This window comes from Solanum dulcamara, chromosome 5, assembly GCF_947179165.1.
Source record: "Solanum dulcamara chromosome 5, daSolDulc1.2, whole genome shotgun sequence".
NCBI classification, from domain to species: Eukaryota; Viridiplantae; Streptophyta; class Magnoliopsida; order Solanales; family Solanaceae; genus Solanum; species Solanum dulcamara.
This window is the reverse complement of record NC_077241.1, coordinates 73,946,993-73,961,663: the sequence shown is the minus strand read 5'-3', so window position 1 is coordinate 73,961,663 and position 14,671 is coordinate 73,946,993. Positions and strand designations below refer to the sequence as shown.

General features: G+C 28.6%; 1 protein-coding gene across 1 annotated transcript; it reads right to left on the bottom strand.

Annotated features, from left to right (window-relative positions):
- Positions 1 to 760: 760 nt before the first annotated feature.
- Positions 761 to 5,286, bottom strand: LOC129889763 (probable serine/threonine-protein kinase PBL19). Its single transcript, XM_055965190.1, has 5 exons — positions 4,554 to 5,286; positions 3,169 to 3,429; positions 2,524 to 2,646; positions 1,210 to 1,689; positions 761 to 1,097 (listed from the first exon to the last, which is right to left on the bottom strand). Exons 1-5 carry the CDS (start codon positions 4,908 to 4,910, stop codon positions 1,092 to 1,094), a joined length of 1,227 nt encoding a protein of 408 aa, XP_055821165.1. The 5' UTR covers positions 4,911 to 5,286; the 3' UTR covers positions 761 to 1,091.
- Positions 5,287 to 14,671: the final 9,385 nt, after the last annotated feature.

Below are 14,671 nucleotides of genomic sequence, written 5' to 3'. Positions count from 1 at the left end.
GAAATGATGTGAATTTTAGGGTTAAAAGAATAAAAAGGATAGTTTGGAAATTTAGTTAAAATACAAGGGATCTAAAAGTAATTTTCATGGTCAAAGAAAATAATTTTAATCGCTTAGACATTTTTAGGAGGTTATAGACCATTGATCCGAAAGGTTTTGGGTTTGTTTACAACCTAGGGAAAGTAAATTAACAACCAAAGCTTAGTAATAAAAGGTGTTTTAATTTTCTTTATTGTCTCTTTAGTTAGGTTTGTCGTATTGGGCAATTTCCTACTACGATTTATAAAAGAATAGCGAATGTGGATGACCAATAGCGTGAAACTCTATTGTAACCAAAATGTCATAATTCAAAACTTAATTACAAAGGATAATTTTACACATTTGGCATTTGATTTAGTGATAAATTCTCATTTTAGTGCTTGTGATTTATATATTTGATCTTTTATTAATCAAAATGTGTGGTTTTTAGTTTTTTTTTGTAGGAAATATGTTATATTTGGACTATCTCTAAAAATATATTATCATCAAATGTTAAAAGTAATAATACGACTTTAACATAATATGTAGATTATTAAATGATGAAACGGTTAATATTTTTGAAAGCTTGTGAATATTCGCAAGCAAAGAGGCTAAAATTGGATTTGCGAAGGAAGAATTTGGCTTGCAACATTTGTAACAAATTTTGAGCGTATATATGCATCACTTCTTCAGTGAGGAATATATCGCTCTAAATTGTAATTAGAGCAAAATAGAGGTGCAATAAAGAGGCACAAAATTTGTTACTTTGATAACTTGGAATACAAATGATTTATTTACACAAACAAACACTAGTGAGTACAAATCCTAACTATGGAGTTTACAAGTACTTGTATTACTTATAATAGAAAAGAAAACTTCCTTCCTTTTGCCATACTCTCCCTAGTGTAAACATACTTTATCAAAAAGAACTAATAGGACATGTGAAGAAACCATTTCCTGTGCCAAAGAATATTACTTAACATATATATATTATAGAAAAAATTTACTCATTTCGTGCATAAGGATCTCAATTCTGAGACTGAAATAAGTTTGATCCGCGACGTGTTGAGCATTCAAACCTGACATAGGAGGTAAAGAAAGTTAAGACAAAAAGGTTCATATAAGTTTATTCTACTAAAGCAAATTTTGAGCAACTTCTATAGACTATAGACCATATTTGTGTAGACTTGCCTGAGCTAAGGTGCCCATTGGTCTTGCAGTTTCAGCGATGGTCTTCTTTTTGAGTTGTTTAGGTGAGGGAAGTTGTGTAGGCCTAGAAGGACCTGCACCAGTAGCTTTAATAGAAGTTGTTTCTTGTGATTCTTGTACTGCCTGTGTCAGTATCTCAACTACTTCGCTCATTTTTGGCCGCTCTTTGGCGTTCTTGTTTAAGCAGATATCAGCCAGTTTTGCAATTCTCTTAGCAGCAATAAGTGAGAAGTCATTTCGAAGCCTCGAGTCAATTATCATGCTAAACCTTCTACTATCAGCAGGAAATTGTTTTACCCAATCAAGAAGCTTCTGCTCAATCACAGGACGGCTCCTTTCCAAAGTTCGCCTGCCTGTAAGGATTTCATAGAGGACAACTCCAAAGCTCCATACATCGCTCTTAACTGATAGATGTCCAGTTTCAACATATTCAGGGGCAGCATATCCTAAAGTCCCCACCGGCTAACAGAAAAAATTACATATTAATGATCAGGTCACGAGAATCGAAGTCTACAACATGACTAGCCTGTACCATTCAGGGCCTAAAAACGCCTCTAAAGACAAACTATACCAGCAAGTAAAGTAATAAAGCACTTGGTTGACTGACATAAATAGCTAGAGATCAATGAAAACAAACATCATGGTAACTTGCTGAAAGAGGAATATGATGGCTCATCATAGAGAGAAGCTAAGTTGCTCGGACTCGGATACGGGTGAGGATCTAGAGGTCGGATCCTTCATGATCTAAATTTTAAGACTCAGGGGTGCAGATCCAAGTATGGGATTTGGCTAAAAATAATTCAAATATCTAAAAATAGCCTATATGTCTAAATTATGAGACATTATGTGGAAAACTTACAAGGTATTCCAAGGAAAACATATTGATTAAGAGGAGCATCCCAGAAGGTGATATAAGGATCGACTGAAACAGAAATTTCTATATACAAGGTACTCTATTTTCTTCAATTTCACTTTAGCTTTTGTCTTGATTAAAGAAATCATTGTATCTATCCCAAATTTCCCTGTTGATTTTGGTCAAAGTACCCAAAATAGGTTGACCAAATCCCGCACCCACACTTACATCTTGTCGACACGGGTGCGGCACCAAAAGTGAAGAGTCCGAGCAACTTATGCGAGAAAAAGACATAAAAAGGCGGTCCTTCAAGTATTAGCTAGAAAAGCGGGCATTTCTCGAATGTACAGAATTTGGCACAACAAACCCCTAACACACCTTCTTTCTAGGGTAGTCCACTATAATTTAGCATTCATGCAAAATCGAAGATTGTCATCACTTACCGCTGTAGACACATGAGAGTGGTCACCAGCTGGCCCTTCCCTTGCAAGCCCAAAATCTGAAAGCCTCGCGTTAAAATTCTCATCCAGAAGCACGTTTGATGACTTGAAATCTCGATATATCACCTTCAATTTTAAACAAAAAGTATTCATTAAGAAAGGAAATGAAAGAAAAAGTTCACGAGTTTTGTATAGAGATAGAAAGAAGAAAGTTGCTTTTAGGAGCACAAAAAGTTCATCAACATGCTATCTCTTGCCAACCACTTCAACTCGTTTTATCTTTCTTGGCTTCAGAAGTTAGTTGGAAATACTGATACATGTGAATTAACGAAGTTTATTTGTTGCATTTTGCCATAATAAGGAACAGGTATATGCCAATTGTCTAGTGATGCTAAGAAGGCAAAACATGCCCACTAACTGCTGACAACACACTGCTACAAATTAATCAACAATTAGAGAGCTTGAAAAACAAGTCTATTATAGAAATATCAATCAGCTGGATTTTCTTTTGGCATTTGAAATTAAGGATATGGCTTTGTTAGCATAGTCAGATGATATGTGTTCTCTATGTCATAAGCACAAAAGCAATTGTGACATGATTAGCAGAATTCGAAGTGACAATCACTTTATCTGAGTAGTTAAGCATACCTGGACTTCTAGTCCCTCATGCAAATAAGCCATTCCTTGCGCGGCACCAAGAATAATTTTCAATCTTGTTCTCCAAGGAACTACAGGTACAGCTTTGTTGAAAAGATGATCCTCTAAGCTCCTATTTTGCATGTATTCATAAACCAACAGGCGCTGAATCCCTCTTTCCCCATCTGTAGCGCAATATCCTAGAAGTTTAACAAGATTAGGGTGCTCCAAGACACCAAGGAATTGAACTTCTGCAATCCATTGTCGGTGGCCCTGCGTTGTTTATGAAGAATTAGCAACATTTAGCGTCAGAGCCACAGAGAACCAACAAAGAAACGAGAAAAGGGAAGACAACTAGTAATGATGCCTTAGTTAGTGACTGGGAGATGTATCCCTCCCCGTAAATATGAAATTGGTTACGAAATGAAGATGCATGGTGAAGGGTTAAAAGAGAAAAATATCTACAAGGAATGGTGAAGGGTTAAAAGAGAAAAATATCTACAAGGGACTCCTTGGAATTATGTAATGTTGTAACCTATAGAAACGACAGTGAGCTTATACAACCAAACAGAGGTGGACGTTGAACTCTTTAATTCATTAAATTCATTCAACATATGTGACAAGTAAAATAGAGCAGATAACCAGTAAAGAAAGGAAAATATGCTTCCTAAACTCTAAACCTGTGGGAATCACAATGCCTCTGTATCTCAATAGGTTAAGTACATAAAAAAAAGATGTAAAGAGGAAAAAAGTTGATCAATCATGGAATTCAATGTATCAATAATGAAAATGTGCAGAAAAGAAGCAAGAAAGACAACACGTGCTGCTAGCTTAATTAATTGAAGCCTGACTATATTCATCTTAACACCTACAAATGCTAACATGGCATTGCCTTCAGTTTAAAAGAGATTGCAACTATTTGGTCCCAAAATAAGCTTAGCTAGTAAGTCTATCATTTGCCATTCTTTTGAAGACGCCGAACAACATAGGTAAGACAGCAGTGTAACTAGTGTGAGTCTACCATTTGCCATTCTTTATTTGTCAAGCATTTCTCATGCATAATAGAACTCAATTAACATAAAAATGCATATGCAAATAGTTTTTCCAAGATTCTGACCCAAATTAGACCTCATGTACCACTGCATATTCAGTTTTACGCAGGCACAAATACGACTTATCTCAATCACTTCTGATTCCAATCAAATTTTACCTCTATATGTCGAATCTCTAAATTGCGACATTTAACAAGGTTGATCTTAGAAAAAGCAAGAAACTTAATGGCAAAGGGGTTTAATATCTAGTGTATATACATAAAATATAATTTTAACCATGTATCAACAGTGTAATTTTCCTCCAAATTGGTACATAAACCACAGATCAAAGGAAAAAGTGCATACCTGCAATCCCATTGTGTTGAGTTTCTTAACAGCAACCACAATAGGATCACCCTTCCCATTAGAAGGCAGAATTGAACCTTTATATACACTCCCAAAACCACCTTCCCCAATCTTTAACATTCTATTGAAATTCCTTGTAGCCTCCTTAAGTTCTGAGAGAGAAAAAACCCTCAAATTTTGCTCTCTTTCTCTATACATTTCCGGTATAGTTCGAGGAGATGAAACTGAACCTGTAGACCTAGTTGCCCTGTTTCCTGAATTACCATCTCTCCTACTTTCATTACTCAATTCTGGTGCTGATTCCCCTCTCCTACGGGGCCTCGATTTATCCTTGAATATATAAAAACACTTCAGCATTTTTCTTAAAGCAAAAATCTTGTAACTTTTTGTATTAAAAACACCTCAAGAGGGTTAAAAAACAAGATTTTGATATTTTATTTTAACACCCTAAAAGGAAAAATACCAACTTTCTGCAGCTGAAAAAGGAACCAAATTAGGATAAGCATGGGAAAAGCAAAGAAAATAGAAAATTGGAACTAACATGGGAAAATGGAACAGAGAAAAGTCAAAGAAAAGTGGGAACTGGTAGCTTTACACCAAAAGGGGGACAAAATTTCTTGTGGGTATAGACCAATTTGAACTGAAACGCAGTAAAAAAGCAAGAAAACTCAAAAACCAGAGAAACCCATATGAAAAAAAAAAAGAAGACAAAAACAAGAAAAGCTCAGAAACCCATTTCCATTGAAGTAAAAAATTGAAAAAGGAGCTATATATATTGAAATAAAGTGTAAAAATTGGGAAAAATACAAGAATTTTGCAGCTGTATAGGTGGTCAAATGTTGAAAATGGATTTAACAAAGGTGACATAGGAATGTAAAGATTATAGAGAGACAAGGAGAGATGCAGCGCGTTAACGCGTATGAAAGGAAAAGAAGTGAGGATGGACAAAACTTGAGAAGACTACAAAAAAATATTGATGCTTGATATTGATATGCTATGGAGACGATGACCAAGAAAATATGGAGAAATGACCTTTTCATTTTTGCCCTTTTCTGCCCACACCAAAACTCTTCACGCTCCTTTGGTCGATAATAACATATTGGAGTCTGATTAAATTTAAGTTTATATTGAAATAACTCATATAATAGTATTTTTTATTAAATTTTTTTTTTATTTTCAGAATTTAAATTCAAAATATCTGATTAAGTAGTTCATTCATGTATATCGTAATTTTATCTCAATCAAATATAAAATACACTTTTCTTAAAATTAAATTTTTTTTATTCCTCATATCAAATGAACGCTTCATGTACTAAGATTATTTCTTTTAAAAATAAGTTATGTAGGGATTTTTTTTGTTGGATGTCTAGTTTTTTGTTTTAAATATACATTAATAATTAAGCTATAACTTATTGATTGATTGTATTATTAACTAATTTTTCTTTTTTGGGAGTGATAAACTTATTTTTGTTGCTTGTTGGATTGACCGTGGAACTTGCTTCTTTTGGTCAAAAAATTGTTAACGGTCAAGTTTTAAAGGGTATCGCAAGATAGTCTGAGTCAAAGAAAAAAATACTAAGTACAATATTGCTTAGTTTGATTATATGAAAGTTTTATCAATTATGAAGTGTAGGATTAGCATTTTTGTATATCTTTTTGTTTAATTTTAGCTTAGAAATATGAAAATGTATTTATTTTTCATATTTTATTGTCTTCAACTTATGTATAATGTATGAATTATTTCTTAAATAAAATTAAAATAATTTTTTTAAAAAAATTGGGAGTATGGGAAGGAAAAACGGAGGAGGAAATTACAAGGTCAAAAATTAAACTTTTAACAACAACGTAAAAATTCATATAAGCCAATAAAATGAACTACTAAAATTTTCCAAATAAAATTTTATTTACTATTTACGTTGCATGTAAAATATGTTTTCGGTCAAAGATTACGAAAATTTGATCTACTATAAAAACAATAACCAAAAAATTATATTTGGACATGCATAACATTTGAAAATAAGTTAAAATGTTGCAAGTGAGAAAAAAAGAAATTCCCTTTGATAAAACTTATCAAAACTAGCTTTTCACATTTAAAAAATTTATATATAAAAATTAACCAAAATATCATTCTAATATATAATAGTAATCGGATTGTTTTAAAAACCATATCCAAGCAGGCCCTTTACTCTTTTCTTCTACTATGATGATTACTTGTTTTTTTAAGGTACTATGAGTATCATGTTCCAATAGAAAAAAAGTCTTTTTTTTTAATTAATTTTCTTGCTGTTTGTCTGAAGGAGATTTCTTGGATAATTCAAGAAGACTAACATTTGACACTGATGTTTTGCTTAAAGATTCATATCTCTACGAGAAAATGTCAAGTACAGCGTTCTTCTATTTTCCACAGCTTATGTTAATTTAATCATTACAACAATTTTTTGATTTTTTTAAAAATAAAAAAATATTGCTGATTTTCAATAGAAAATTCAATTAATTTTGTTTTTTTTTCTCTGACGAAGAAATTTCTAAAACACTTAAATACCGTTTTACGCGTTTTGGCGCGAGGTGCTTGTCTCCAGGCTTCAAAAGGGAAAGATTAGTACATTAAGTAAGAAATTAAAGATGAGGAATTATTAACAATGGAGTTTGAAGTTTTGATATTTTTAAATAGGGCCAATTTGACAAATTAAGGGGTAGTTTGTAGCTGATTAGGAGAAATATTATGCGTGTATTACACCTTGCATAAGTAATATCATGTTTGGTTGGTAGTTGATTAGAATTTTGTATAAAATTAATACGATATTTGATTTGCAATTTAGAAATCTGCATAACTAATACATGTATAAGTTATGAGAGAATTTATATATAACTTTATGCATAATAAAAGATGAAATAAGTAATACATAAATAACGAAACACTGCATAACTAATATACATAAATTTTCTCATGACTAATTCATTGTTATTAATAATCTAGTAAGAATAATTAGATAGGGGTGGAGAGCATATGGCAGATTTTGAATTATTATATCGAAGTCAAAAAATTTGACACCATCATTTTGGTTTTATGGTATTTGATATGATTTTTTTAAAAATTGATGTGTGATACGGTACTTGATATAAAAGATATTGAATTACTAAATGTTCTATTAGGGTGTGTATATATATAATTACATATATAATTTATATATATTATTGTAATACTAGCAAATATATCAAAAAGTTTATTTCTATATGTATGAGGTATTATTTGTTAGCATGATAGAATTGAGACGTTTCTTAAAAAATCAAAGTCGTGATTCTCTATTATAGGAGTATGTAATTACCGATTTAATTACTGTACTACAAAATATCAAAATCGAATTTTAAGAATATCTAATCATATCGAATTAATTTAATATAATAAAAATATAACATTTTTAAAAAACAAAAATCGAAATAACCAAAGCTGTTAATACCGTATCATATCACTATAATAAAAATAGCTTTTAGCGGCAATAAATATACACATTAACAAAGAATGTTTAAGCTTTTATCGGCATTAATTAATTGTCATTAAATTTAATATTGCTATAAATTTTACGAACATTTATAAAAAAATACTAATTATGCAAATAGGTGGTTAGAATTTTAAAAGTCGGTGTCCAATAATGAAACTACTGTGAAGTGTCTTAAATGCTTTGGAAGGACGACGTAACTCGTAAGGCAAAACAGCCAATGTAAAAGAGACTTGTGAGGTGTTTTGGAATAACTACGTATATTGAAGTTCGATTAATTTAGATAGTATTATATTGCACTGTTTGTTTTTAATATATTTTTTCTATTTTTTTTTACTTATCAAATTTTGACTTGACACATTTATTAAGAAAACAATGATTGGTATAGTGAGTTTATCATTTTATCCATATTAATTGATTGAGTTTTAAACATATTTATTCATTACATTTTTCAAAAACATTAACAAAATATTAATAAATTGGGGGTATAATAGAAAGAAAAAAATTATCATTTCTTGATTTGTCAAAATTAACAAGTAAAAAGGGAAATCAAATTAAGAATTTTTTGTCAAGTAAATAAAAACGGAGGGAATAATTTTTTTCATATTCACGATTTAAATTCAAAATGTCTGATTAACAATTGAGAAATCTCAATCATCCCTCCACAATGCATATGAGTGTGGTGGCTTTTTTTGCAAGAAGTGTTAATTATAAATCATTTTCTCAATCTTCTTTTTTCAATTTTGCAAAAAACTAAAGAAATTGAACATTTTTTTACTTGCTTTTTTTAAAAAAAAAAACAAATTCCACCTAATCTCGTTCCAATTTATTTGATATGAACGTTCAAAAAAGATTGATACTTATCATATATAATTTTTTTAAAAACCTTAATAACTTTCATTTGAGTCGAGAGTTTTTTAGAAATAATTTTTTATCTCTATCAAATAAAAATAAAATTTGTGTACACTTTATTCTCCTCGGATCCCACTTATGAGATTATGTTCAGTATATTATTGTTGTTGATAACTTTCAAAAATTTAAATTCAGTAGATTGTTAAATTTTTGATCATTCAAATACTGATTTTTCAATCAAACTATTTTTCCACTCAATAAATTATGTTTAGTCAAATACTAACATTTATATAAAATGAGATAAATATAGAGTAGTGATTTGCATGTGTTTCTTATGGGTTTAGAGTTTTAAAGTTTTAAAATCCATCTCTATGATTTCCTCTTTAAATATATTGTACCATATTTTTCTTTTGCCAAAAATAAAATAAAATGTGGAATGTGTGTTCAAATTGGATTAGCTTTCGGCTTATTCATTTTTCATTAATAATTGTGTTCAAATTGGATTTCTAATCCTTCTATTTAATTTGATATATTGCTCATGCAAAATAATTTATCAAGTTACTTTTCTATCTTGTTCCCTAAATGTCTTACGAAGTGAAATTAAAATATCCATAAACCATAAAGATACCATAACATGATAAATCAAATATTAATATTTAATTTACATATCTTATGAATCTAATCAACTTTTACTTTAAGTATTGTGTCGTCTGAAAGCTATGAAAGAGGAGAAAGAAAAGAAGGTATAATAGTAATATCTTATTAAGCGAATTAATTTATTAGGTTTTAGCATAGTTTGAGTGAAGTGGGTAACTATTTTTAAATTAAAAATATAAAATATTAATTATGAATAATCGAAGTGAAAAAAAATTAAAAAAAATAATAATATATATATATATATATATATATATATATATATGCTCTCCTTATTTTGGGCTGGATATGTTTCTATAATTGTATATATCCTTTAATTTATTCAACTAAGGTATCATGAATTTGACCTGTTTTTACTTTAGTAATCATATGATTGACAATAATAATACTATCAATTTTCTTAAAAACACCAAAACTTATCCTATTTTTTATTGTTGAAAAGTATTTCTTATAGAAAAGTAGTAACAACAACAGATAATGATGAGCTGTTGTTACTTGTTTTAGTTCTATTTTTCTTGTATATGTCAACATTAATTAAACTCATAGACCAACCAATGATTTTTGCTAAGATGAATTGTGATACAGCGGTGAGACTGTTTTATTATTAATTAGGGGTTTAAAATTCGAGTCTCGTGTATAGAGAAAATTTTGTTGAAAGTGTCATTCCAAATAAACTCTACAGTGTATAATTCGAATTTAGTCGAGATTTGGAAAAAAAAAATCACCATTCATCCTTTGGCTCAACCACGTAAACAAAAATTACAAAATAGAATTCCATGTTTATCCTTAAAATGTTTCCCTCACTTTCTCTTTTCTTTACACAATTCAGTATTAGAAATTCACTTGTTTCGATTAATCCTAATTTATAACGGATAAATCAACTAATAAAGTAAAATATCTTTTATCGAGAGGTTTTTCATTCTCAAGAAGGTGACATATTAAATTATTGTATTTCCTCCGTTTACTTTTACTTATCATATTTCGATTTATGAAATCAGTTTAATTAATCTTCAAAATTAAATAAAATTTGATTAAATCAATATTTTCAATTTCAAATTTAAATATTTAAAAATTGTATAAAAAATACTATAAATTATAATCTTTTTTGTATTGTAAAAAAATATACATCTTAAAATATTAACAAAAATTCATATAATTTAATTTTCAAAAATCGAAACACGAATACTAACTATTTTTGTAAAATTCTACGTAGTATGCTGAGGTAAGCACTGGCATAGACCCAAAAATCATTGTTACATTACCCGAATGAACAAGAATTCAGTTCTACACGACTAATTAATGCATTAAGTTAAGACTTAAGGGTCGTTTGGTGTGATGAATAAGAGAAATTAATTTTGAAATAATTTTTAAGTGATTTTTAGTTTCTTGTTTGATTGCAAAGGCTTAATTAACTTATTCCAAGATTAACAATTAGTATTAGGATAAGTTATCCTCTCTAGGGTGGAATATTAATCTCAGAATAACTTATTCCGGAATAAAAATGTAAAATAACAAAAATACCCCCTTAAATTTTCTTTTATACACCACTTTTACATTAATGCATATTTATATAATTTTTAAATACATTTATAATTACATTCATAGCCTTAATTAATTATTGTTTTATGATAATATATTTTTCTATTAAAAAAATATATTTTATAAATACAATTTCTATTTAAGAATATATTATAAGTTGAATTCATTTGTCTAATTCTTATGTTTATTTATATTTTGATTTCTCTTAAAATATTCACTCCACTACTAAATTACATATTTTTAATTAAATAGTTTATTACTAACTTAAAAACTATATTTTATATATCAACTAAAATGTAGATAACTTTAAAATGTAGATAATTTTAATAACAAAATTTCTTTTACTTTAATAAACTTAAGCTTTATTTTTAAGCTAAATAAGAGGAAAGTTTTATATTTAAGTTAAATAAGATGGAAATTTTATTTAAAGCTAAATAAGATGAATGTTTTATTTTTAAGTTAAATACGATGAAAGTTTAATTTTAAAAACACGTGGCACAATCATGGAAATGCATAAATAAAAATATTTAAGTTAAATAAGATGATTTTTTTTTAGAAATGACTAATACAGCTTGCAAAGAAAACGTAAAAAAAAAGTTAAATAAGATGTAGGGTATTTTCATAAACAAACAACCTATTCTTAGAAATTATGCAATGAATATAATTTTGAATATGACCAACCAAACAAACATTAAAAACCACTCTCAGCATAACTAATCTCAGCATAACTTATCCAACATAATCTATCCCAACATAATTTGTATCCAAACCAAACGACCCCTAAGAGTGCCTATTCCCACCACTTTTAAATGTTGGATATCTAGCAATAACAATATCTCCTCGATCCCATATTGATTGTCCATATTATTAAAATAATTATTTTAAATTGCTTATTAATTTATAAAATTAAAATTGAATTAATTACATTGTTTTTATTTTGGGATAAGGTATAAGTACCTCTTTCAACTATGGGCGAAATCATAGGGATACACCTTAATTATATATGAATCCTATTACCCTCCTAAATTATTTTAAAGTGTAATAAGCACACCCTTAAACCTACATAATCACTCACATGAAGAGACGTGATTTACACTCGCCTCCACATCATCCTTACATCAGCGTCACATCACTAAATTATCGGATCTAAAAAAAATGAAAAAATTCATGTCATTTAATTCCTTCTCCTTCGTTACTATCACTACACCCACCATAATCACTAAACCCACTATTTTCATCATTAAAACTTATAGCAATTACCATGAAAATTGTAGCTCACCTCCAAATCCATTCCTTCACCACCACCGAAATCATATATTTTATCACCCACCTTCAAATCTACCACAAAATATCACTTCAATGGTCAAAACTCGAGCTATTCAATTTGAATTTTAAATGTTAGATCTTTTGTATCCAATTGAAATTTGTGACATAACAAAAAAAGTGAAAAATAAATTTCATAAAACTTGATCTAAAATGTCCATCGAAGAAGCTACCCCAAAATTAAAATTTCAATTCAAGAAAAATTGAAAGTCAGGATCCTTTCGTTGATCGAATTTGAGTTATGAAATACGATTGTTCTCACTCAAATTATTTGGGCAAGATGAAGTAACAAGTCAATTGAAGTGGAAAAAGAGGAGAAGGAGGCGAGGTGTCGCTATATTGGAGAATCAAACCAGAGCTGGAGGGTGTTGGAGGTGAGGGTGGGGGTGCTATATGAACGAAGAACTAAAGCGGGGGTGTTGGCTGGGTTGAGGGTGGGGCTAGGGGTGGTAGCGGTGGTAAGTTGGGATATAACGTAGATAATTGATGAATGGAAGAATAATTATTATTTTTTTAAAAAAAGGTAATTAAATTTTTTTAAAAAGGAATTTAATTTAAATTGTGCTCACCACATATTGTCTAAACTAAATCTCTAATATGCATTTTTTTTAATTTCATGTCAAGTGTTTGAGTAAAAAATGTAAAAAAAATAAAATTCTTTTGATATTATACAAATTGATGAAATATCTGGAAAAAAATCACAGGCAATTTAAGTATGTATTAAAAAAATATTTATATTTCTAAAATGATAAAATTGGGCTCTATTTCATAATGAAAAAAAAAAGAATTTTTAATTAAAAAGATATCAACTTAAGTTTTAATGTTAACTACTTATGTGTATTAATTAATAATGAAAATGTCCAATTGAAAATTGACATGTGTCCAAATTAGTCAGATTTTAATATTTCTTTTTCGTCTATCACATGCCTCCAAGAGAGTGAACATACTTTCTGCGTCACCTCAGTATGAAGAGTGTGTTTATTACAATTTAAAATAATTCAGTGGGTAATAGAACTCATGTATAGTTAAGGTGTGTCGTTGTGATTTCGCTTATCGTTGAAAAGAATACTTATGCCTTATCCCTTTTATTTTACTCTTATAATTAATTTTTTTTGTCAATAAATTTGTAAACTTTTTAAGAAATAGATTAATAAAAATATTTTTTTATTTATAATTTTTAAAAAATTATATAAAAATGTGATCAGTTAATGTAAGACAAAAAGAACAAGTAGACTAACAATAAAATAAAGTATGGTCCTCAATTTTCTTTTTCCACGTGTTTGCGGAATGGAAAACTTTTAACAATTTTGGTCAAATTTTTACATGTAACTTAATTTTAATATAATTGTATGTCATTCTAGGTCTACCTAAACTTTATGCCTTTCTATGCTACTTATATCACTTCGCATCACCAATTATGGTGGAGTGCTTCATTTTTAATTAAAAATTTTAAATTTAAATTTTTTTGAATATGAAATTATCTTTATTAAAAAGTACTTTATCTTTCAATGTAAATTTTTTGGTGCGATTCTAAATTTAATTAGGCTCTAATATAAATGCTGAATATCGAATGAAAAATCAAAACAATAATACCACTGTGCATCGCATGCCCCATTTACTATGGAATTAAAACTTGAAATATTATTATTAATTTTTTTATTTGTTCAGTATAATTTGAAATATTTTTTAAGAAGTAATAAATAGAATAATAATTTTATAATATTTTTAATATAATAAATATAATTATTAATAATAAAATTAATTTAAGTTTAAAATTTTTGTACCTCATTTAATATAGGAATCGTTGTAATAATTGAGAAATGAAATAGTGTTTAGTTAATTGTAGCATTCTTTTTTACATGACTATATTTTTTGCTGCCTCATTTATATTCTGACAATTATCATGAACCAACATTATTATTCTTACATTTACTCTTTTGTTCCCCTTTCACTATATTTATTCTCTCATTATTTAATATTCTAAAGTCTCTCCAATGGTCAAACCTTCTACATTATGCAAAATTTATTGTTGTGTGTTTATAAAAAGATCAAATTTATTTTTTGGCATTTTATTCAAATTTCAAGCACTGAAACTAATCAATAATTCAACACTGTTTTAATATCATTGTACCAACTTATCAAATTCAGTGCAACGCTATTTCAATATTTATATAATTTTTTTAATTTTTTTAGTCATTTTTTCTTATTTTAACTTTATATTACATATTTTTCAATGAAACTTTACATTGTTTA